This window comes from Megascapheus bottae, chromosome 1 (genome assembly GCF_031878675.1).
Source record: "Megascapheus bottae isolate mThoBot1 chromosome 1, mThoBot2.hap1, whole genome shotgun sequence".
NCBI lineage: Eukaryota > Metazoa > Chordata > Mammalia > Rodentia > Geomyidae > Megascapheus > Megascapheus bottae.
In genome coordinates, this window is record NC_143509.1 from 18548655 (window position 1) to 18571360 (window position 22706).

General features: G+C 45.6%; 1 protein-coding gene across 4 annotated transcripts; it reads right to left on the reverse strand.

Moving 5' to 3' along the window:
* Positions 1–560: 560 nt before the first annotated feature.
* On the reverse strand, positions 561–21748 carry Sptssb (serine palmitoyltransferase small subunit B). 4 transcript variants are annotated; one of them, XM_090333952.1, is made up of 3 exons: positions 21395–21748; positions 20336–20476; positions 561–1258 (listed from the first exon to the last, which is right to left on the reverse strand). In XM_090333952.1, exons 1-3 carry the CDS (start codon positions 21533–21535, stop codon positions 1010–1012), a joined length of 531 nt encoding a protein of 176 aa, XP_090190078.1. In that variant the 5' UTR covers positions 21536–21748; the 3' UTR covers positions 561–1009. The 4 variants fall into 4 exon arrangements, with proteins under 4 accessions (XP_090190078.1, XP_090190020.1, XP_090190119.1 ...); XM_090333894.1 differs by having other exon boundaries at positions 20288–20476; XM_090333993.1 differs by lacking the exon at positions 21395–21748 and adding an exon at positions 14109–14202 and having other exon boundaries at positions 20336–20850.
* Positions 21749–22706: the final 958 nt, after the last annotated feature.

Sequence of the window (22706 nt, forward strand, 5' to 3'; positions counted from 1 at the left end):
AAAAGTCCTGAAAGAAAATTATTCCATTGCTCATTCCCCCGCCCCAGTATCATTTAAGGGAAAGTGACATCAGAAATCACAATATTTGCATTTACTTAGATTATATTTTGTTTCCGGTACTTAAAATGATTATGCATTAACATATTACTTGCTTGTGTAAAATCAACATTGTTGATATTAAATTCTTATAAAATCAGACCTTAGGCCGGGAGTTTGGCCTAGTTGTTGAGTGCTTGCCTAGCATTGTCAAAGACCCGAGTTTGATTCCTTGGTGCCACATACATAGAAAAAGCCAGAAGTGGTGCTGTGGTAGAGCCCTAGTTGCCAGAAAGCCCAAGGACAGTGCTCAGGCCCTGAGCTCAAGCCCCAGGACTGGCAAAAAAACAAAACAACAACAACAACAATAAAAAACCCCAAAAACAAAAACCAAAAAAAACAACAACAACAAAACCCAGACCTTAGAAGCCATTGAAATACCCCATGAAGCAGATATGAAAGAAAAGAATTGCCTTTGGCAACTTCAGACATTAGTAATTTGCTAGAACAATAAGACATTGGAGGGGATTTCATATAGTTTATTCACACCTTATATGATACATTGTAAACAAGAGTAGGAGACTTTTGACAGACACCTCCAAAGAACTACTTCCTTGTACTACATCCTTGAGTACAGAGCAGCGATCAGGAGCATTTTCAAATATGAATCTGGTAGGTTTCTCATGAACCAATTTTCCAGAAGATTCTTCTTAGGGACCCCATCCTGGTACACAAAGAAATCTAAAGGCATAGATTCGAACTGAAAGACTATGTAAGATGAGGTAAAGTCATTGCATTTTTCCTTGGCCCAAGTCACAAGGTAGCATGTGGAAAAGGTAGGAGAGACACCTGGCTGGGGCGGCAGGTGAGCTGGGGGAGTGCTCACAGAAGGGAGGGAAGAAAGCAGGTGGCTGCAGAGTGCCATAGGCCTAGAGCAACGGGGACATCGAGGCTGCCACGCGGGCTGCAGAGATCAGCTGGGAACCGCATCGTGATAGCCAGAGATTCTGGAGAAAAACTCCCAAGCCAGGCGAATGTGGATGGGTATGAAGACATAGGCTGTGTACACTACCATGGCAACGATACTGAACAAGATGGTATTGAACATAGACTTCTCCCAGGGCTCCATCACCGAGCAGCAGCTGATGATCTGGTACTGGAAATAGAGCCAGGCAAAGTACTCCTTCACACGCTTGAAGTCCATGGTCAGAGCCTCTGAGGCCTGTTCAGGAAGAAACCAGAAGCAAAGTAAAAGAAGGAACCGAATGCGCACTCGGCTTGATTGTGCCTCGCCCGGACTGGGGAGACACGAACTCCGCAGGCGCTTTACTGATTTCTAAGCAAAAAGGGGACTGTGTCCCAGGGGCCCAACTTAAATCTGGGGGCTGACTCTGGAATGGGCTTCCCTGTGCAAAATCGCTGCATGGACCCAGTTCGGCTCCACATCCTGCGCAGATGCAGCCCAGAAACACATGGCAACCCAAAACTGCATCTAAGCCGGGCCCCGCGGGAGGCTAGCAACACCCAGTCCAGGAAAAGCAGGAGGCTGGGTTTCTACCCAGGGTGTCCTAACAATGGAAACGTGGCATTGAGACCTCAGTTGGCAGGGGCCGGCTGGCACAACTGGATACTTGCCAGCAGGAAAGGGCGCACGGGGGGGGGGGGTCCTCACTGGCCCCCATCGGAGGGTCACACATGCACTTCCCCAGATTGGACTGGTATGTGGCTTCTTTCCCTGTGGCTAGACTTTTGTTATAATAATCTCAGCAACTAGTAAAACACATGTTTTCTCACACATCCTTTCTAGTGAATCTGGTGAGGTTGGGGACCATCCCCGAACAAATGGGTAAGTCACCTGGTTGGGGTGGGGGGCGGGGAGGGTACTGAATTTCTGAAAACCATATAAAATCACAGTGAGTTCAAGGCTAGCCTGAGCTACATGGTGAGACCCTGAGGAAGAAAGCCAAATAAATAACTAAAAAATGAAACCATGGGATTTAAATGGCTGTTGCTGCTGTGAACTTTTTGAGGCACCTACAATGTGCCTGAGCCTGGATAACTTAGGAAGAATAGAAACATATTTCCTGCCATCAGTTCTGGAACTGGACAGTCAGTCCCGGATCCAGATGCCACTGGTGTTAGTAACGGCCTGCTCTGATTCCAAGATGGCACCTTGAAGTCTCTCTCCTTACATGGCAGAGAGGACAGGAACAAGGAGACAGAGCACTGTAAGAACTCTCTATTCCACTTACAGAAGAGGGGTGCCAATGCCCTAATCATCCCCAAAGCTCTCACCCCCTAACACTCGGGAGCTGGAGACAGTGTCACCTGGAATTCTGGAAAGGACACAAACATTTACACTGCAGTGGGGCGGGAACTCAGCCAGTCAAGATTTCCCCCAGAGTGTGAAAATTAAGAGTCAGTATGGGAGATTTTGGTTATCCTGTTAGAAGGCTTAATTTCTACAACTCTTATTCGGGGAACCCACTACATCTACCTCTTAATGATATAGAAGTGGGGTCAGCACCAGGTAACTGGCTAAGTGTGGACCAGTCAGTCCTTCTGTAGGAAGTATTGTGGAGTCAGATCCTAATCAGACAATATCATCAGATATGCATGTAATCAACTGTGGTGAATGCCCTGGAAGGACAAGTACAGAGCAAAAAGGACCATGGGAAAGATCCAGAACTAGCTGTCTCTGAGAGAAAGATAAGATCCAAAGAGGAGGATTAGGAGCTTACTAGGTAAAAGTCAATAGGTAGTAATAGGAAGTGCAGGCCCGGAGAAAGGCTGAGATGCTGGAGAGGTTAGGGATAGGAAGGGGTTTGGGAAGTGGCTGGGGGCAGGGGTGGGAAGGTGGGGTGTGCAAGGCAGAGAGCAAGAGGAACTCAAGAAGCTAAGGCTAAGATCAATGCAAGGCCAGGAGCTGTAGGCCTAAGCAGCATGAGCTGTTTTGTCTTTATCCCGTGAATCAGGGGGGGGGGGCAGAGAAGGGGGAGGCAGGGGCAGGGGATATTATACATGTAGGACAGGTTGTGTTCAAAGTCAAGCAGACAGTGATGTTGGATCCTACTCATTTCAGAAAAATCTTACCTCTAGTCTTCCCAGGAGTGTTATTTATTCAGAATCTGCAGTGACTAAGAATCTAATTAAAATAGATTCTTTTTTTTCTTTTCAGTCTTATAAAGGAGATAATCATGCTCCTTTAGAAATATCATTGACTTTTCTATTGTATGGTATACTTTTTTTAAGTGTCCTAATTAATCTCCTGGCCCTAATTTCTCTTCTAAAATTAATTCTCAAGAAGTCCAGATGAACCTGTAAGAGATCCAGAGCTCAGATTTCTGAGCTGTAGATACTGTATGATAATCAGGGCTCATTATTTAAACTACTGGAAGCTAACCATCAATAAATCTGAAAAAAGAGATAAAAGTCACACTAACATGCATTACATCAAACAGAGAGGGACTGCCAGCTCTCAAGTCACAGGTACTTCTAATCTGTCATCATTGGAAATCTGGAAATCTTAAATCTACTTTCCGCACATTTACAACTTAAGTAGTGAGTTAAGATTGGAAATCTTGTTATTTTCACAATTTTTACAACATCTCATCTCGCACAACCCTCTGAATAGCCAGTTCTGGCAGGAGAAAGTGTTTCTATTGTTCTGTCACTTTCATCTTGTCAAGTCTTAGTTTGTCCACAAAACCACATTAATTGTTCCCTTCTCCTTGGTTCATTCTTTTTTTTTTTCTTATTGGTGAGAAGTGAATTTAACGGTTGTTTATTTGCTGTTTCTTGTTAGGCAAAGGTGAGGAGAGAGAGGGTTGGTTATTATTGGAAAGCCATCTGCTATGATCTATTTTAGAGCATGCAGTATTTCAAGGTTCTGTAGCTACTTAGGTAATGTGTTTCTCAGCTCTGGTAAATCCATTTGATATCCACTGTAGGACAACATACATAATGAAGAAAGAACCACTTCAGACAGTTTGATGACTGTGAGTAGGGAATTCATTCATTCATTAACCAATTCATTTTGCTTCTGAATTGTCATGGACCCTGAAAGATTCCCTGAAAGGCCTCTGGAGAAGGAAATTCTCTTCTGACAAGGTGCAAACAGACGGGAAACCCATGCTAAGTGAGTGAGGGATTATGGGAAAATGCTAAAGGAGGCTGAGAGAAGATGATGCTCAGGGGAGAGGTGGTAACATCTCATGAATCGATCACCTGTAGGTAACCTAGCCTTACATTCTCACCAGACAGTGTGGCATTAATTCATATCCTCATCAAGCTACACAAAGAATGCAAAATGTTTGCTTTGTTCAAACATACCATGAATTTCCTTGTCTTTATGTTATGTGCTTTCAAAAGATGAGTGGAACAAGAGTGAGAGTATAGTTTCTTTTATAAAAAATAGTTCCTCTAAACTTGATTTTTAAAACTCATTAGAGTTGTTGGTTTTGTTTTTGTTTTTGGTACCATCCTGGGACTTGGATTCAGGGCCTGGGTGCTGATCCTAAGATTTTTTTTTTTTCCCTCAAAGCTAGCTTACTACCATTTGAGCCACAGCTCCACTTCTAGCACTTTGCTGGTTAATTGGAGATAAGAGTCTCACCAACTTTCCTGCCCAGGCTGGCTTTGAACCATATTCCTCATATCTCAACCTCTAGAGTAGCTAAGATTACAAGATGTAAACCATCAGCTCCTGGCAAAACACTCCTTCAAGTTTTAATGAAGTTTGTACATTCTAAAGTAGTCTTGCCTGTCTTCATGGTAGAGTGGCCTGGCTGTCACTGTAACGAGTCGTTGACTCTAATGGTAATGCTAGAATAAATATTCAGGTCATCTCAAAATCGTTCTGGAAATCTGAACCCCTCAGAGCCACTGCAGTAGTAGGAGACAGGGCTATGGGCGGTGGCATGGATGACATAGAAAGCCAGAAGACAGAACCTGCCTGCAGGATGCCCTAACCTTCTTTTCCACTTCCGTTTACCTAATGCACAGAGCCACTGGTGCACTGGAGCTGCAGTCCACGTTCACAGAGTACAGAAAATGCCCAGTACAGAAAACGACCCCATTTCCCAGGTGAGGAGGTGGAGGCCAGTTGTGGCCCCGATCCTCAAGGGCAATACTCACAAAAGATATATTTCTGACAACAGAATGCTGGAGTCTGGACAGTCTGCCAAGGAAAGTACTGAACTTTTATTAAATTGGACAACCCTAGATCAGTTTGCCAAACTAAGTTCAAGGTGATGGGTCCACTGGGAACTATGCTGTGAACTGACCCTGGAAGAGAAGAAATGATTTTCCACATTCTTTTTTCTTGTTGGTCATGGGACTTGAACTCTGGACCTGGGCATTGTCCCTGGGCTCTTCAGCTCAAGGCTATCACCCTACCCCTCGAGCCACAGCACCACTTCTGGTTTTCTGGTGGTTAATTGGAGATAAGAGTCTCAAGGACTTTTTAGTGCCTGGGCTGGCTTTGAACCATGATCCTCACATCTCAGTCTGAGTAGCTAGGATGACAGGCATAGCCACTGTGCTCAGCCCACATTCTTCTAAGTTAGTGGTCACCTGGAGAGCTGAGAGGACACAGGGAGCTGGCCAGGAAGGTCGCAGAGAAGGTCACACTCACATCTCTCCTCAGTTTCCCAGACTCCTTGTACGAGATTTCTTGCTGAACTGTGAACTCACATTTCTGTTCCACAATTAAGCATTTGAATGCAGATTTATTGCGGTCTTAAGGCTCCAAAATCAATAAGCTCATTTTCTACAGGAGAGAAGAAAGTCAGGTAATATGGAGGGCAGACTCAAAGCAGAGTTTCCCTGGGTTTGGGGAAGGGAGACAGAGAAGAGTTCCTTGGATTGTGGGATGGAGGGAGACTGTCTCCTAGACAGAATCAGGAGGAGAGGGGTGCATTGTTCTGTGCCTCTGATGTCACTGCTTGTCAGTCAATAGTAGAACATTTTTCTCTTACTAGATGAGGCTCAGTAGAGCAAGATGAAGTTTTCTCTGGCAGACTAAGGGACAAAATTCGATTTGTGACTGTCATTACTCAGGGTGGGATGCTGCTTGGATAAGAACAGGAGAATATGCAGCTAGTATGAGAATGTGTGTTCACAAGAGCCTGCATGTTGGAATCAGGAAGCGTGAGCTCCATGAGAAAAGCATACAGAGAGCTCCCAGAGCATGCCCTGCTCGTTAGGCATGTTCTAGCGAATTCAGTAAAAAAGCATACAGAGAGCTCCCAGAGCATGCCCTGCTCGTTAGGCATGTTCTAGTGAATTCAGTAAGTTCCAGTGAGTCAGGCAATCGCAATGAAAGGTGAATTCCAGGTAATGTAAGACTGTGGCAAAATTAAAATGAACACATATTCTGCAGCTCTCTGCTGCCAAAAACCAAACGGAATCAACCAAGCCAGTAAAAACCCAACGCAAACAGTGAGCATAATCCTGGACTGGGTCTGTCCATGTTGCAGAAGACTTCTTCAGTCTTTGCCATGGGAAGTTTCCATCTTTTGCTGGAATAAAGAGTGAGTTCTCCCTCCGGTCTCCTTTCAGTGAATACTTTCATGGCACCGCCAACAGAAATGTGAGTATAACTCTCAGACTCCGGGTCTCTTCTCGAAGACCCTCAGTGGTAATCTATTTTTTACAAAATGAGGAGTTCATTTCCTGCCCTGTGTTTTTTAGTTTCTCCACTTCCCCAACTTCAACTTTTAATTCTTCTAAGTGCTAGCTAAGAAACTTCTAAATCTTCTATACTACTTTATTTTAATTTTTCTCCTAGAAGGCACTGAGGTTTGAACTCAGAGTCTTGTGCCTGCTAGGCAGGTATTCTAGCCACGCTGCTAGTCCATTTTATGCTGTTTATTATTATTATTATTATTATTATTATTATTTGTGCTGGTTATGGGACTTAAACTCAGGCTCTGGACCCTGACCCTGAGCATTTTTGCTCAAGGCTAGCACTCTGCCACTTTGAGCCACAGCCTCATTCCCAGCGTTTTGTGGCACATTAGTAATACGAATCTCATAGACTTCCCTGCTTAGGCTGGCTTGGAATTGTGAGCCCCAGATCTCAGTCTGAGTCGTAGGCTTTGGTTGTTTTTGAAAAAGGGTTTCATTCCCTCCCATCCCGTTATGCCTCCCACTATACCCAGGACAATACATGCATGGCCACCAAACCCAGCATTTTCTGTCCATATTGGGTGTTTTGAACACTTTATGCTTGCAACTGCAATCCTCTTGATTTCAGTCTCTTGAATAGTTAGAATTAAAGGTATAAGTTACTCTGCCTGGCCTATAAGCCTTGATATTTTGGTTCATGGCCTTTTCTTTCCTATTTTCTTAGGCCCTTTCTCAAAGAGATCAGATCCTGTCTACTTTCATGACATATCTGGTGTATCTTCTTGTCACAAAACCTTCCTACCTGCCAAATAAGATGCACTGTCTCTTGACAGGTGTTATACTTCCATCAGCATGCATGGTTTCTTCATTGGACAGTGGACTGGTCTTTGGGTCTGGAGCATGAGTGACGTTCACCTCCTGACAGCCAGTGTCTGACTGATGACTGGTTAGCTGCATGGTTGACTAAGCGTGGAGGGAAAGCACCACACTTGGGCCCACTTAGCATTTCCCCAGCCTCGTGTGGGATCTGTGCAAGGAGCTTGTAAGCTCATTAACAACTCTGAGCTTCTTTTCCTCACTCAGAAGCATCTGTCTTTTCCAAGGATGGAAGGGAGCTAGAGCTATTTTAAAAAACAAAACAACAACAACAACAACAAAAAGGAGCAAAGACTCTTTTTTTTTCTCATACTGTTAAAAAGTTCAGGGAATCTGTGAGGAATAAGAGACACTTGTGAAGTGGACTTAAATCCCATTAAAATGGCTTTTTACAAGCATTTGTTTAAAGTGAGTAATAATTTAAGAGTAGCAGGCAGGAAAATGGTTCTAATGGAAAGAAAAAAAAATCCCAAGCTGGGAATATTCAGAGTCCTGAATTCTGTTTCCCTTTGCTCCCCTCCCCTTTTCCTTCTTCTTTTCCTCTTATTCTCTTCCCATTTATCTTTTACTTTGTATCTTTGGGATAGTACTAAAATAACAGTCTGGCAGCTTGTCCATTCCCAGCAGAAGGAAGGTAATTAGTAACTTAATAACTAAGGCCACTTGAGGGATTGAGTAAGAAGTGCTAAGTTGGGTTGTCTGGATCTTTAGAAGCAAATGGTCAGGTGCTGGTTCTGGCAAGAGCTGCCCTGACTCTGTGACTCGGAGAGTGGTAAAACCTTTGACTATCAACACTTTCCTAAAATACAGACTCCCAGAATCTTTGAGGAATGCCTTATTAGGATTTTTTCCCCAGCCCTGGGTGGGTTTATATGTTTTCTAGTGGAAAGCGCAGTCTCCATGCATGTTTGCTAGGGAACTACATGCTACTGTAAACCAAGATCACTCAGTGCACACCGCAACCTCTAAGCAAGGGTTTGGTGTGGTCTTGACAGGGCCCCCACCCCTCATGTGTGGGTAGGTGTTGGCCCATCACACCTTGTGCTTCCCTCACAGGGCCTGAGGAGCCAGCTGCCACCTCACGCCAGGGGTTTCATCCATAGAGATGCAGATGTGTCATTTCTAATTGCATCAGAGGCCTGCGCCCGGTTTCAGTGTGCGTGGTGCCATGGCATTTCACACGTGGCTGCTGAAGAACTAGGTGGATCAGTCCATTGGCTTTCTGACTACCTTGTTTGTCTGGGTGTGCCCCTGGTGTGTCCAGTGCCCCACATGAAGTTTCATGCTTGCTTAACATCTGTCATCAGCAAGTTGTCTTTCCCTAGTCGGCTTCTTGTGCTGGGACTCAAAGTATGGCTTGGAAATCCAAGTTTTTAGAGTGACTTAATAAATCAAAACCCTCAAAAAGTTTGTGGTGAACCAAAACAAAAGAAGGAAAGGATATCCACCAAGAACCAATGAAGGGATTTTTCTTGACCCTTTCGCCATGAGTTCAGTACTTCTACAGAGACCCCAGTGAGGAAAGGACAAACCACTGGATGGCTTTTTAGTCAAAGAACTTACTCTATGAGCCTGATGCTGGTGTAATCGTAGCTACTCAGAGACTGAGATGGGAGGCTTGAGGTTCAAAGCCAGGCCAGGCAGGAAAGTCCATGAGATTCTTACCACCCATAAACCACCAAAAAAGTGGAGCTATGGCTCAAATAGTAGAGTGCTAGCCTTAAGCAAAAGAAGCTCAGGGACAGCGCCCAGGCCCTGAGTTCAAACCCTAGGACCTGGCACAACAACCCAAAGGAAGATACCTTAGTCATGATGTAAGAAGTTGTTGCTGGCACAGTGTTTCATTACTAACTGTTCTTGACTTTAACAAAGGCAGAACAATAGAGAATATGTGTTTCCAGTCCAGCCATCCACCCAGACCCACCGGCAACAAGGCCGGTGTGGAATAACTGCGATTGTGAAGCAGGTTTTGTTTTGTTTTCTTTTACTACGCCCTGATAAACTCCCCAGGAAAGATTTAAAGCTGGAGGAGAAAACTTGGAATTGGATTTTAATAAAAAAAAAAAAAAGAAGTCATAATACTTTGTGGCATACTGACTTCAGATTAGTGGATTAAAAATTTCACTGTTGGATAGCTTGCAAAAGAAATTATTTAGCCAAGAAATTGTTTCACTTCCAAGTGATTTTTCAGACTTGAAGATGTCATTGTCAAAGACTGGCAAATGGTTTTTTATTTTTTTTGCCAGTCCTGGGGCTTGGACTCAGGGTCTGAGCACTGTCCTTGGGCTTTTCCATGACTTTTTCTGTGTACATGATATTGAAGAATTGAACCTGGGTCTTTGTGCATGCTAGGCACCACTAAGTCAAACTCTCAGTCCCTGTGTTTTGTTTTTTTTTAGTGTGTGTGTGTGTGTGTGTGTGTAGAAGGAAAAAAAGAGACCAAAATTGCAAAATAGGGGGCCAGGCACAGTGGCCCATGCCTGTAATCCTAGCTACTAAGGAGGCTGAGATCTGAGGATCTCGGTTCAAAGCCAGCCCGGGAACTAAAAAGTCTGTGAGACTCTTGTCTCTAATTAATCACCAGAAAATCAGAAGTGGCACTATGGCTCAAGGGGTAGGGCAGTAGCTTTGAGCTGAACAGCTCAGGGACAATGCCCAGGCCCAGAGTTCAAGACCCACAACTGACAAAAAATAAATAAAGCCATTACAAGCTACTTAAAAAATTCATTAAGTGAACACTCACATTCATAGTGGCATTGATTATAGTACTCAAAATGTAGAAGCAACCAATCAATAAAAGGTATTATGCATATACAATGGGGTATAATTTAGCCTTACAAAAAGAAATCTGACATATGCTTCAAGGATGAATTTTGTTATTTAGGTGCAATAAACTATGCATAAAAGATGAAGATGACGTGATCTTATATGTGGGAGCTATTAAGAGTGGCTAACCCATAGAAAAAGAAACTACCAAGTGCTTGCCCAGCATGCACGAAGACCCAGGTTCAATTCCTTGGTACCACATACATAGAAAAAGGCAGAAGTGGTACTGAGGCTAATGTGAGAGCTAAGAGCTAAGAGTTCTAGCCTTGAGAAAGGACAGTGTTCAGGCCCTGAGCTCAAGCACAGGATTGGCAAAATAAATCAGAAAAAGAGACTACCAGGGCTGGGCAGAGAGACTGTGAAATGGTGGTTTAATGAGGAGGTAGTTTCTGTTCTTCTAGCTGATAAAGCTCTAGAGATTGCTTGCACAAACATAAGAGTATATACCACATGAATACAACCACATGAATTCTGAATTCTACACTGACAGAATGGTTTAAAATGGTAAATTTTCTGGTTGTTAGGTTTTTACATAATTTCAAAATCTTGTCAATATTAAAACCTAATTCCACAAATTCTGAAGTTTGTTGTTGTTGTTGTTTTTTTAAAGGTAACTTTAAGGTAGTCTGAAGGATTGTGCTGGAGAAGTCAGGCAAAGTCATGGTGTCTGGAGCTGGGGGTGGGTCTGGGTCCTGGCTAGCAGAATAGCAAGGGGTAGCATTAGTAAACAAACATGGCCAAAGGCTTTCAAATACCAGCTGTTGGCTGCAAATGGGGATTCTCTCTCTAGTTCAAAGCCAGGATCTCAGAGGAAAATTCTAGATTGGACTAACTCCAAAGAACCTTCTGACAGCGCAGTTGGCATGTGTAGGTTTGTTGTTATTTTTTGCATCAGTGAACTTCTAGTCATGTCTCCTTTTCTAGTATTTATAGAGGCTACTCGGCCTAGAACAAAGCACATATGGCCTACACTCACTTCCCTGCCTTCCAGAAGACAGCTCACATGACCCCAACACTCAGAGCACTGGAATGGACGGGCAGCCGAAGGCTCTGCTGAAAACTGTGTTCCCTGGCCATGGCTCAGGGCTCCCTTCAGACCAGTGTTCTCTTCTCTGCTCTCCCACTTGCTTGTTCTTTATGTCTTGACCTTTCTAATTCTTCTCAGCTCAAGTCTGACTGAAAAAAAAATCCAAGCCTTTATCTCATTGACCACCAATTATTACTAGATTTGATTTAGGAACAGGGCACTTTACCTAGGGAACAATTTAACAATGAGGTATACTCTTGATTTTGTTGGTATTATTGTTGGTTGTAGAGCTTCAACTCAGGACCTGAGTGGGCGCTGATCCTGAGCATTTTCGCTCAAGGCTAGCACTCTACCACTTTGAGCCACTACTCCACTTCTCATCTTCTAGTGGTTCATTGGCGATAAGAGTCTCATGGACTTTCCTGCTCAGGTTGGCTTTGATCTATGATCCTGAGATCTCGGCCTCCTGAGCAGCTGGGATTCCAGGAAGGAGCTCAGCTGCTGAGTCCTTATTCTCAGGTTTCTCTCACAAAAAATCTGGATGCCTATTTAGGCATCTGTCAGCCAAAGTCTTTCCAAAAGCAGCTCCCAGCAATTTCCTTCCTCCCTTCCTCCCTTCCTTCCTCCCTCCCTCCCTCCCTTCCTTTCTTCCTTCCTTCCTTCCTGCTTTCTTTCATTCCTTCCTTTAAAAAAATTGCTAAACATGGGCCGGGAGTTTGGCCTAATGGTAGAGTGCTTGCCTAGCATGCATGAAGACCTGGGTTCCATTCCTCGGTACCACATACATAGAAAAAAGTCAGAAGTGGTGCTGAGGTTCAAGTGGTACAGCTCTAGCCTTGAGAAAGTCCAAGGACAGTGCTCAGGCCCTGAGCTCAAGCCCAGACTGGCAAAAAAAAAATGTTGAACAGGTATGTTTATCCTTCCCTCTTTGATTTTGCTTCTTCTCCTCCCTCCTCTTATTTTCCCTCTGTGATTTCTCCTTTCTTTTGATCACCTTAAGGATTCAGTGATGTTTTGTTTCCAAGAGCAGCGAAATTGAACTTGTATGGAAGTGAACCCAACCATAAGAGTACAAGCTTTAGAAAGATGAGCTGCAGGGTCAGGTGGATCCCACCAGCCATAAGAAATAGAGAGCATGGTGGAGGTGCAAGGTCAACCAGTTCTACAGGCCAAGGGACAGAAGCCTGCTAGATTGGTGGCATTGCTATGTCTTAACCAGAAGGTTTCAGGGCTGGGGTGTGGAGTGAAAGGATGACAGGGAAAGATAAAGGCTTATAGAATTAAGCTAGAACATATTTTTGCTTTTATACAATGGAATTATCTTTCAATCTTATAATCTTGTACTTAGACGTGAGTTACTAAAATAATATATGAAAACTAAATAGAGAGAGGGAGAGAGAAGCAAAATCTTGTGTGAGTTTAGCAGGTCCTCTTTCCCCTGAGGGGAGCAGGCGCAGTCCTCATTGGCCCTGGATTCCAGGACTCGGCAGGGAGATGGTGAGCTTGAGCTTGCTCCTTTCCTAAACAGCCAGTGACCGTTCATGTCTCAAGAGCTTTGATGATGCCAGGTTAACGTGGAGGAGGCTCTGACAACTGGGCAAGCAAAAGATATATAGATTTTTGAGCCAATTGATGTTTCGAAGGCATTTTAACTATCGTGTTCAGCTGGATGAGATGAAATGTTCTACCCTCTCTTGCAATAATGCAAGGCTTGCTATGCAAGCAAGAATGTCAGAAAAATGTTTACCAGTAGATGAACATAGTGGGGTGAAGAGATTGTAGTAGGTTGGATGACAGAAGTCAGAGGTATGCCCATGTCCTTCTTTCAAGAAGGATGTGTGCTCTGTGCTGTGTGTGTGTGTGTGTGTGTGTGTGTGTGTGTGTGTGTGTGTGTGTGTGTGTGTATTGAGAGTAGAAGTCAGGACCTGATGCTCTCGCTTAGCTTGATTAGTCAATGTAAATGTAATTTTATCTCCTTCCTTCTTTATTTCCTTCCTTCTTCTTCTCTTTCCCTTTTCCGCTTCTTCCATCCTTCTTCTCCCCCCTTTTCTTTCCTTCCCTTCCTTTCCGTCATAATACCATATGACCATTCTATAATGAATAGGGAACAGCCTCACTTTCATTAACAGTTTTGGAAGAGAATGCCTTCACTCCAACCATATTTTTCTCTTCATTTGTCCCACCTGATCAATGAAGTGCTCATGATAACCTCCATTCCTTCCTTGCGCCAGAGGCCTTAAGGATAAGATGCTGTTTTGCTTAAATAAAAGATGAAGGATGGGGAAACAGAAGCAGCCTTCAGCCTGTGGACCATAAATAAGGCAGCAGCTGGTACTGTGCTATTCTGGACTCACATTGGTGAGGAGATTTGCAGCTTCTAGGCCAGGGGTTCTTGGTCTGGAGGCCAACGGCTTGAGTGAGGGGAAGGGTGCATGAATCTCTTGCAACTTATGAACATTTTGCATAAAAGAACCTTTTGCTGTGTACATTTCAAAGGAGACTGTAATATCTGTAAAAAATACCCCTTGTCTGAGACCCACAGCTAATTGTCACATTTCCCTCCCTTTTGTCTCCTTCACTGCCAGTGCAGGCCTCGTTTAATCACTAGAGAAAGAACTGGAAGTTTCATCTTGTGACGTAACGATGGAGCGTTACAACCTCAAGAGTCAGATTTTGAAAGGCACAGCCTGGTGATGCAATGAGAGAAAGTTACCTGCCCAGTGGGTCCAGGTGTGTGGCTCTGCTGCCTTCCTCCCGGAATGAGCCTGTGGGGGGGATCTCTTGCTGTTAGTTTACAGTTTCTTCATCTGTGAAACCAACAGTTCAAGTAAATAAAACCAAGGATGGCTTCAAACTTCCAAAATCAATTCTGCCTCCTGCGAAATGTCAGAGCAAGCCATTTGGATGGATTATGAAAGCCAGGCAAAAGCCAGGGTTGTTTTACATTGTGTTCAGAGAAGGTCACCATTTAATAATATGCTATTGATTAGTGATTTCCCTAGGGTCTCCTACCTCAGGATTATATGGCACCAGGGAAGCTTGGGCTGAGGGCAAGGTTAAGTAAGACAAAGAACCCTGGGCCTTCCCCTCAAATTCTGTCAGAGCACCTGCCCTTCATTGGTTTCACAGAATGGGTTTCTGGATGAGATTTTTGTGTTTCAGAACTATTACTGGATATGGAAGCAGGAGCTTTATCTTGAGTGATTGTTGTTCTTAATGTACTACGTTATTTCTCTTCTCCTTTGTTGCCCTTTGGTTAATCTCATATTGTTACTGCATCTGTCTTTGTTATCTGGTATATTGTATACATGTTTATTTGTTTATTTGAAATAGGAAAGGGAAGGGGGGGAAACAAGATGATTGGGAGGGGGTGGAGGGAGAAAAATGTGGACAAAACATAAGAAGGGGTATCAATGTGTGAGAAGTAATGCACCCACTATCTGGCAAATATAATTGTAACCCCTCTATACATTACCTTGATAATAAAAAATAAAATGAAAAAAGAACTATTACTTAATTTAAATCAGTCTCAGTTTATCACCCTGGAAAATTAAAGGAAAACCAGAGTTGGTAAATCTTTGTGCATAAAAATCATTAGGGGAGCTGGATGTTGGCGGCTTATGCCTGGAACCCTAGCTATTTAGAAAGCTGAGATCTGAAAGTCACAACTGAAAGTGAACTGAGAAGGAAAGTCCGTGAGACACTTATCTCCAATTAACTATCAAAAAGCTGGATGTGAATCTGTGGCTCAAATGATAGAGTGCTAGCCACCCTTGAACAAAAGTACTCTGCATCAGCACAAAAGAAGAAAAGGAAAGAAGATCAGAACAAACAAGTAAGAAAACAAGCAAGCAAAGATACCATCCTGAGGATGTTTTTCTTCTCCTTTTTATTTCCTTATATATTTTTTTTATTTCAATATGGCTCTTAGGAAGTCTTTTACTTCCTGTTTCCTGCATGGAAACAGGAAATTTTTCTTTCTCCTTCTCCCTACTTTAACCCTCATGTACTAAAATAAGCCCTTGCTAAAACTTAAAATAAAACAAAACATATGGTGCTTAAATATATCCCTAAATTTTCTTTTTACTCTTTTCTCACATGTTAGGTGCCACGTGGTGAGTCTGTTTAAAGTCACGGATACTGACTTTACAGTATACCCTCAAGAGCAAGGAGACAGTTCTTCAGTAGCTAACGGCACCCAAGAGCTTTACTCTATACTGATGGTGGTGGTGATGGTGATGATAACAATAGATATTTACTGAGAATTTTATGTGCCAGAACTGTGTAGGTATTTCCTTATTCGAGGTACTTAATACTGTTACGGAAACACTATTTAACAAATTAACACTAAGGCATTGGGAAAATTTCAAACTGTCCCCATTTTTGTATAAAATACAGATATACTCTCTGTGTGTGTGTGTGTAAGGTTCTGAGATTTGAAATCAGCATCAAGTGCTTGGCACGTAAATACTCTATTGTTCTGACTGGGTACCGCTTCTTCTCCAGGGATGTGCCTGGACCACCATCCACCTATTTCTCACTTCCCCTTGTAGACAGATGACAGGTGCATACCACAAAGCCTAGCTTCTGTTGAGATGGAGCTGTGTGGACTTTTTCCACAAGTTGGTCTGGACCAGTGATCCTTTAGAACTCAACTTCCTAAGAAGCTGAGATTAAAGAGGTGAGCTACCAACTTCAGAATATACATGACACTCTGCCAGGTTGCCTCTTTACACAAAGACTTTTGACCACAAACTGGCCTATCCAGTCAGCCAGCCAGCCAACCATGCAACTGAACAAGAATGTAGGAGAGATATAAACTCCACTTAACACAGGCATGATGGTTATTCTCATGCTTTCTGAAAGGAGGCAAAAGTAAGAAGCCTTCCCCCTACAGTGAGGCAAGGGCGTGACAGGAAAGTGATAGGCATTCTGAGGCACAGAAGGAAGGGTATCAGAACGAAAATGGCAGGTCATAAAATTCTGTCTTTTTTTTGCCAGTCCTGGGCTTGAGCTCAGGGCCTGAGCCCTGTCCTTGGACTTTCTCAAGGCTAGAGCTCTACCACTTGAGCCTCAGCACCACTTCTGGCTTTTTTCTACTTATGTGGTACCAAGGAATCGAACCTGGGTCTTCATGCATGCTAGGCAAGCAAGCACTCTATCACTAGGCCAAACTTCCAGCCCAGAAATTTCTGTCTTTATCCGTGTGTTCTTCAGCTAATTTTTGGTGAAAGTTTTTACTACATAATCACTAGTTTCCAAGGCCTTTGAAGTAAGATCAACTTTTGTCTTTACCTCTCACCAGCAGGCATTTAGTAGTTGTTTAATTAAATTTTGTTGAATAAGTGAATGAGCATTTCAAATACTCCATTACAACTGGGGGAGGATCTTTTTAAAAAAAAAAAACAAAACAAAACTATTTTTACTTTCTACCCTCTTAAATGCTTCTCCTTTAAGCTTGAAATAAATGTTCCCTTTGTCACAAAATCTAGTCCCTGTTCCTTTCAAGCCATTATCTAAAGCTCTTTTCCAGGCCAGCTGCCACTCCCACTGTGTTTTATTAGCACAAGGCCTCCTATGGTGCTTTTTAAACCAGGCAAACGCCATCAGAATTCTGGGGGCATCTGATGGGGTGATGCCTCTGCTTACCCTTTTGGTTTCTCTCTGGTGGGCATCTGGGGTCTCAGGTTCTGCTCAGTCCCTGTAGTTCTGATAGATTTGTTCCTCCTTCCCTTTTAGCCTGGCCTTAACTTTTTTCCCCTCCCTCAACTTTCCTCCCTCCTCAGAATGGGTTCATCTTGGACAGGACAGGAATCTTGCCCATGCACACACATAGGCCATGGAGCAGTGAGAGGAAGGAGAGGGGTGGGGTGGGATGGGGGGACTTCAAGTGTGGGGGCAGCAGGGGGACCAGCTGGCTGGGGCTTTGTTTTCCTAAGGCAGTGTGGATTTAAGATGGAATGCTTTAGAGGAGTTGTTGAGTTCTGTGTTTCTCCTGCCTGCTTATGTCTCTGGTAGGGGCAATATAATAATAATTCCTTGAGTAGAAAAATGGAATATTGAGGCCGCACAGAGAGCTAACTTTGTGAGAATGGAAGCAGGGCATTCATGAGTGCCTGGGGTCTTCTGCCTTATTTCTGAGGCAGCAGAACCAGGGGTGGGGATGAAATTTGCATTATATCATCAGAGAACGGATACCACAATGTCAATTTTTTTTCTTGTTCTCTTCTCTGTTTTATTTTCCTTGGGAGTCCTGACTCCCTCTCAAATGCTGAGTGTTCACTTACCATTAAATATTATATTATATTATATTATATTATTGTGACAAATGCCTGACATTCATGTTGGTGTTTAAGCTTTTAATGAAGCTTTTAATGAGCACTGTCTTTCAGCTTTCTCAAGGCCAGTCCTCTGCCATCTGAGCCACAGCACCACTTCTGGCCTTTTCTATATATGTGGTACCCAGGAATGGAGCCCAGGTCTTCATGCATGCTAGGCAAGCACTATACTACTAGGCCACACTCCCAGCCCCAACACTGGAGTCATTTCTACATACTGAAGAGAGCTTGATAAGGTGTGTGAACACGCACCACTCATTACAGTTGTTAATATCCCTGTTTTTATTCTTGTCTCAGTGATGGTCCTTGTGGAAAAGCACCCTGTAGTGTTATTGGGAATGTAAAAAATGCCAGGGGGATTCCCCAGCGTTTGTGCTGGTACCCGGATTGAACTTAGCCTCTGGGCATTGCCCCTTAGCTTTCTTGCTCAAGGTAGGTGCTTGAGCCACAGCTCCACTTCTGGCTTTTTCGGCTAGTAATTGGAGATAAGAGTCTCATGGATGTTTCTGTCTGGACTGGCTTTGAACCACAGGCCTCAGAGATCTCAGTCTCCTGAGTAGTTAGAATTTTAGGCTTGAGATATTATCGCCAGACTTGTCTTTTCTTTGCTGAGCTGGCCTGCTGCAAGAAGAGGAAGAGCCGATTATAGGAAAGCCTCGGGAATCACAGCTAGCTCTAGAGATCATCTGCTGCTCCCTGGGCGAGCACTGCTCTGGCCTCTGGAGAGGGTCTGGTTCCCACAGTGAAAAGCAGTCCAGCCCTGCCTAGAGAGCTCACTCAGCCAGAGAAGGGTGGCGCAACTTTCATAAACTTTAGCTACTCCTACTGACATGTAATAAATATTTCTTCCTCTGCTGTCTTCCCTCAGGATAAGATGCAGTGACAGTTTTTTTTTTTTTATTCCCCCTTTAACCAGGATGTTTGGGGGCCGGGAGTTTGGCCTAGTGGTAGAGTGCTTGCCTGGCATGCATGAAGACCCTGGTTTGATTCCTCGGTACCACATACATAGAAAAAAAAGCCAGAAGTGGTGCTGTGGCTCAAGTGGCAGAGTTCTAGCCTTGAGAAAGCCCAAGGACAGTGCTCAGGCCCTGAGCCCAAACCGAGGACTGGCAAAAAATAAAAATAAAAATAAAAAAGAAATAAATAGGTTTGCAGGGGTTTTTATACTATTGTTTGAAGAGTCCCTTTTCAATAATTTTAATAAAGAGTTTACCTGTATACTTAGTATACATGACAGTAGATAGACTGTAGATAAAGTAACAGAATTATGAAGGATAATTTTTTACAAGGAGATACTTCTAAACTTAGCAACAGTGGGTTAAGAAAAGGCGTGGAGTGGGGGCACTGGTGGCTTACAGTTGTAATCCTAGTTACTGGGGGAGCTGCGATGCAAGGATCTCAGTTGAACACTACCGCAGGAAGAAGAAACTGGAGGTTCTTAGCTCCAATGAAGCACCAAAAAGCCAGATGTGGAGTGACAGCTCAAATGGCAGAGTGCCAACCTTCACAAGAAAAAGCAAAGGGCCTAAGGGTCTATCTATGTATTTGGCTTCACAGACTATTCTTAACTTGTTCTCATCGCTTTCTGGTAGACAAGCATTTCAACAGTCAGAAGTACAGTATTTCAGAACCAAATTGGCAGTCGTTAGTCTAGAGGTCTATGTGCCAAGTGGCTGGACCCATATGTGTAAAGCCAGCAGTGAGACAGCTGTTTGAATAAGCATAGGAATAATTCAGATATGAAAGTCGAGTGATTCAAACTCCAGTAGTTTTATCTGCACATTTTTTAAAGTTTTCTAGCAAAAAATTATGCTGCCTTTTAAGTTTTGTGTAATTACAAAAAACTAGTTTTTTAGAAAAACTGTAAGATGAACTTCCCTGCTGAATTCATTTAGCCTGGGGCGAAGAATTACACTGTACAATTCCTTGGGTTGTTAATTCGAGCCTGGGCAGGGGTCTTCTGTGAATAGAAAACCAGTTGGATGTTACTGGAGGTGAAATAAACCTAGACTCTGGCTGATACCCAAAGTCCACCTCTGTCCATGGTCACCTCCCTGTCACAGTCTTGGATAATTCTTGAATAATCACTTTTGTGAAAATGCATGTTTAACGACCATAGGAAAAGTGTAAATTGTCCTCGTTGGAAATTCTTTACTCTTTGGAAGTTGGTTCGTATGTGTTATAGCTAAAATTTAGCTTATGGGGTGGGGAAAAAATAAAACCAAAAAAAGCCCCAACGACAACAACAACAACAACAACAAACCATCCAAGTGAAATAGCATATATATACATATATATACAAATATATATGTATATATATATGTATATCACAATACTCCATCTAAAAAGGAAGCAAACACTTCCCCAAGAGATTTCCCCGAAGCGCACACAGATAAAGGATCAAACAAGGAGGCATTTTCTTTTGCATCCCGCCAAGTTTGGCACTCAAGTTTGCGTGCAACGGAACACCTCTGTTTCCAGCCTCGTAAATAGCAAGGCAAATGGAAAAACCCACCTGAAGGCTGCACACCGCAAAGTAGTTTTAAAAACCCACCGAGAAGAGGAAGCGCCGCTCCCCTGAGCCGTGGGGGCCGGGACTCACCGGGCGCGGGTCGGTCCGCTCGGCCTGCTGAGCTGGACGCTCCGCCGCCGCCAGCTGCTGCGCTCTGCGCGCGCCGCCCGCCGCGCTCCCGGAGTTAGGTGTTCGGGCCCCGCCCTCGGCACTATTGCTAAGACTCCGGTCCTGCCAAACCGATTCCGGTGATTAATTATTGACAAAAGGAAAACACTCTTATGCAAACTTGCCCTGTTTGGGGCGACTCCTTCCGAGAGGACGCCGTCCGCACAATCCCTCCCCTCGCCGGCCCGCACCCAGCCCCTGCCCCAGCCCCCGCAGGCGGCTGGGAGCGGTCTGTCTCCGCCGAGGGCCAGCCTCTCCGGAGCAGGGCACCGGGGCTGGGGCGGGGGACAGCACAGGGAGGCGTCGGGGTCACCTCCGGCTGCTGCAGCAAAACCCAGGGTTGAGGCAAGGATGGGTTGGGAGGGGGGACGGGAGGGAGAGGGGGCGGAGGGGAGGGGGCGGAGGGGAGGCGGCGTTCGCCTCTCCCGGAGGCCGGGAACCCTAACTCTACCCAAGGAGTTGAGAAGCGGGGGGCACCGGGAGGACGGGAATGGGGAAGGGGTCTGGAAGGGGGATGGGGAGAGGAGGAGGAGAGGGAGGAGGAGGAGGAGGCGGAGGCGGAGGCGGAGGCACTCGGGTGCTTCCCCTGAACCCCGCGTGCGGAGGCTGGGTGGCAGCCAGCGCCCAGCACCCAGCGGTCCGCAGCGCAGCGCTGCTGGCGAGCGAGCCGGGTGCGCGCGTAGTCAGCACTGCGGCGGGTCTCAAACTCCGCGTCTGGCCGCCCGGGAGCCCGGGCTCGGGCCGGGCAGGCGCCCTCCAAGGCTTAGGCTTGGCAAACCCCTAGGACAGGCTCCCGCTCGAGGTTGGGAGCCGACCGGGGTCGGGGAAGCGGCCCTGCGCCTCCTCCCGGCCCCGCGCCTCGGTCGCCCCGGCCTCCATCCTCCGCTCTCCCGGCGCGGCGCGGCGCGGCTCTCAGGGGATCCCCGCCCCCTTCCCGGGAAGCGGCTGGGACGCGGCCTGGGGCCGAGTGCGCGCACTCACGGGCCAAGGACGAGTTGGGCCCGGCGGCGGCTGGAGGGCAAATTGGGCAAAACTGCGGGGAGGCCGCGGGGCTGGTGGTGCAGGGGCGCCGAGCCGCGCGCCGCGTTCCGGGCCTCGCAGGACGCTGTCCGGGAGGCGCATCCTCCCCGCGTTCCGCCACCGCGCGCCGGGCTCCTCCACCGCCGGCTGGGAGGCGCGGGGGCTCGCGTTCCACCACCACCGGCCGCGGGGCGCCTGTTCCTGCGTCCCATCCCCGCCACGGCCGCGGCCTCCGAAGACTGGGAGACCTGAGGATGGCCTCTCCTACCGGCCGCGGCCAGGACCGCGATGCCGGGGGCGCCCCGAGGGCTGATGCGCTCCCAGCGGCCCTGGGCAGGGGGGCTCCGTGCAGAGAGACCTGCGGGCCGTCCCGCCCCGCCCGGCTTTCGTCAGCTGGAAAGGGCACTTAAGGTTATTTTTTCCTTTATCATTTTACGTGGCCCACATTCCTTGCCTCTTGGCGTGTCCCTTGCCATGTTGGCAGAAAAATATGACCAGGCAGAACTTCTAGAGGAGGATGTAGAAGGGCTTCATGTAGAAGAGGTGACGGCTGGGGTCACCTCTCCACTGGGGGCGAGGTCACTGTGAGATGGAGACGCTTAGATCCTCGTACTGTGGTCCCTGCCTGGTTTTCCCTGGCCTGTGACCCAGTGACCCTCCCCCTGGCTGTTCATCTGTGGAAGTCCCCGAGAGGATCTGGACAGGAGGTCGCTGCAAGACTTCAGCCCAAGGCAGAGAGAAACTGGGTGTGTGTGCAGACAGACAAAAATAATCCTACGTGGGCCGGCCGGCCGCCACGTGGCTCACACCTGCAGTCCTATCTGCCCAGAAAGCTGCGATCTGAAGCTTGCGGTTCGAAGCCAGCCAGTGCAGAGGAATCAGCGAGACTTTTATCGCCCATAGAGCCAACAAAAAGCCGGAAGAAGAGCTGTGGTTCAAGTGGTAGAGTGCCAGCTCTGGGCTCAAAAGCTAAGGGTCAACCCACAGGCCCTGAGTTTAAGCTCCAGTACCAGAACAACAATAAAATAAAAATCTTGAAAGATGTATATATAATGTATGGCGCAGCGTTATGTACATCTGTCCTGGGTTTTCCAAAACACAGAAAGAATTCATGTCACAAAATAAAGGTCATCATTACTGCATAGGCAGAAATCATGCAGATTATATCACATACCAAAATATAAGGATAAAATGAGCACCCATAATTTCCTGCTTGATATAGAGTTGGAAAATGCCTTGACTCTGGATTAAAGAGAAGCACAAATGGTAATGA

Coding starts and splice junctions, on each gene's coding strand:
- Sptssb (XM_090333894.1), bottom strand. CDS start 21,535: ATGCGCCTCCCGGACAGCGTCCTGCGAGGCCCGGAACGCGGCGCGCGG. Junction 20,477..21,394: donor GCCCAACTCGTCCTTGGCCC/GTGAGTGCGCGC, acceptor TCGGTTTGGCAG/GACCGGAGTCTTAGCAATAG. Junction 1,259..20,287: donor AGCGGCGCTTCCTCTTCTCG/GTGGGTTTTTAA, acceptor CTTCCTGAACAG/GCCTCAGAGGCTCTGACCAT.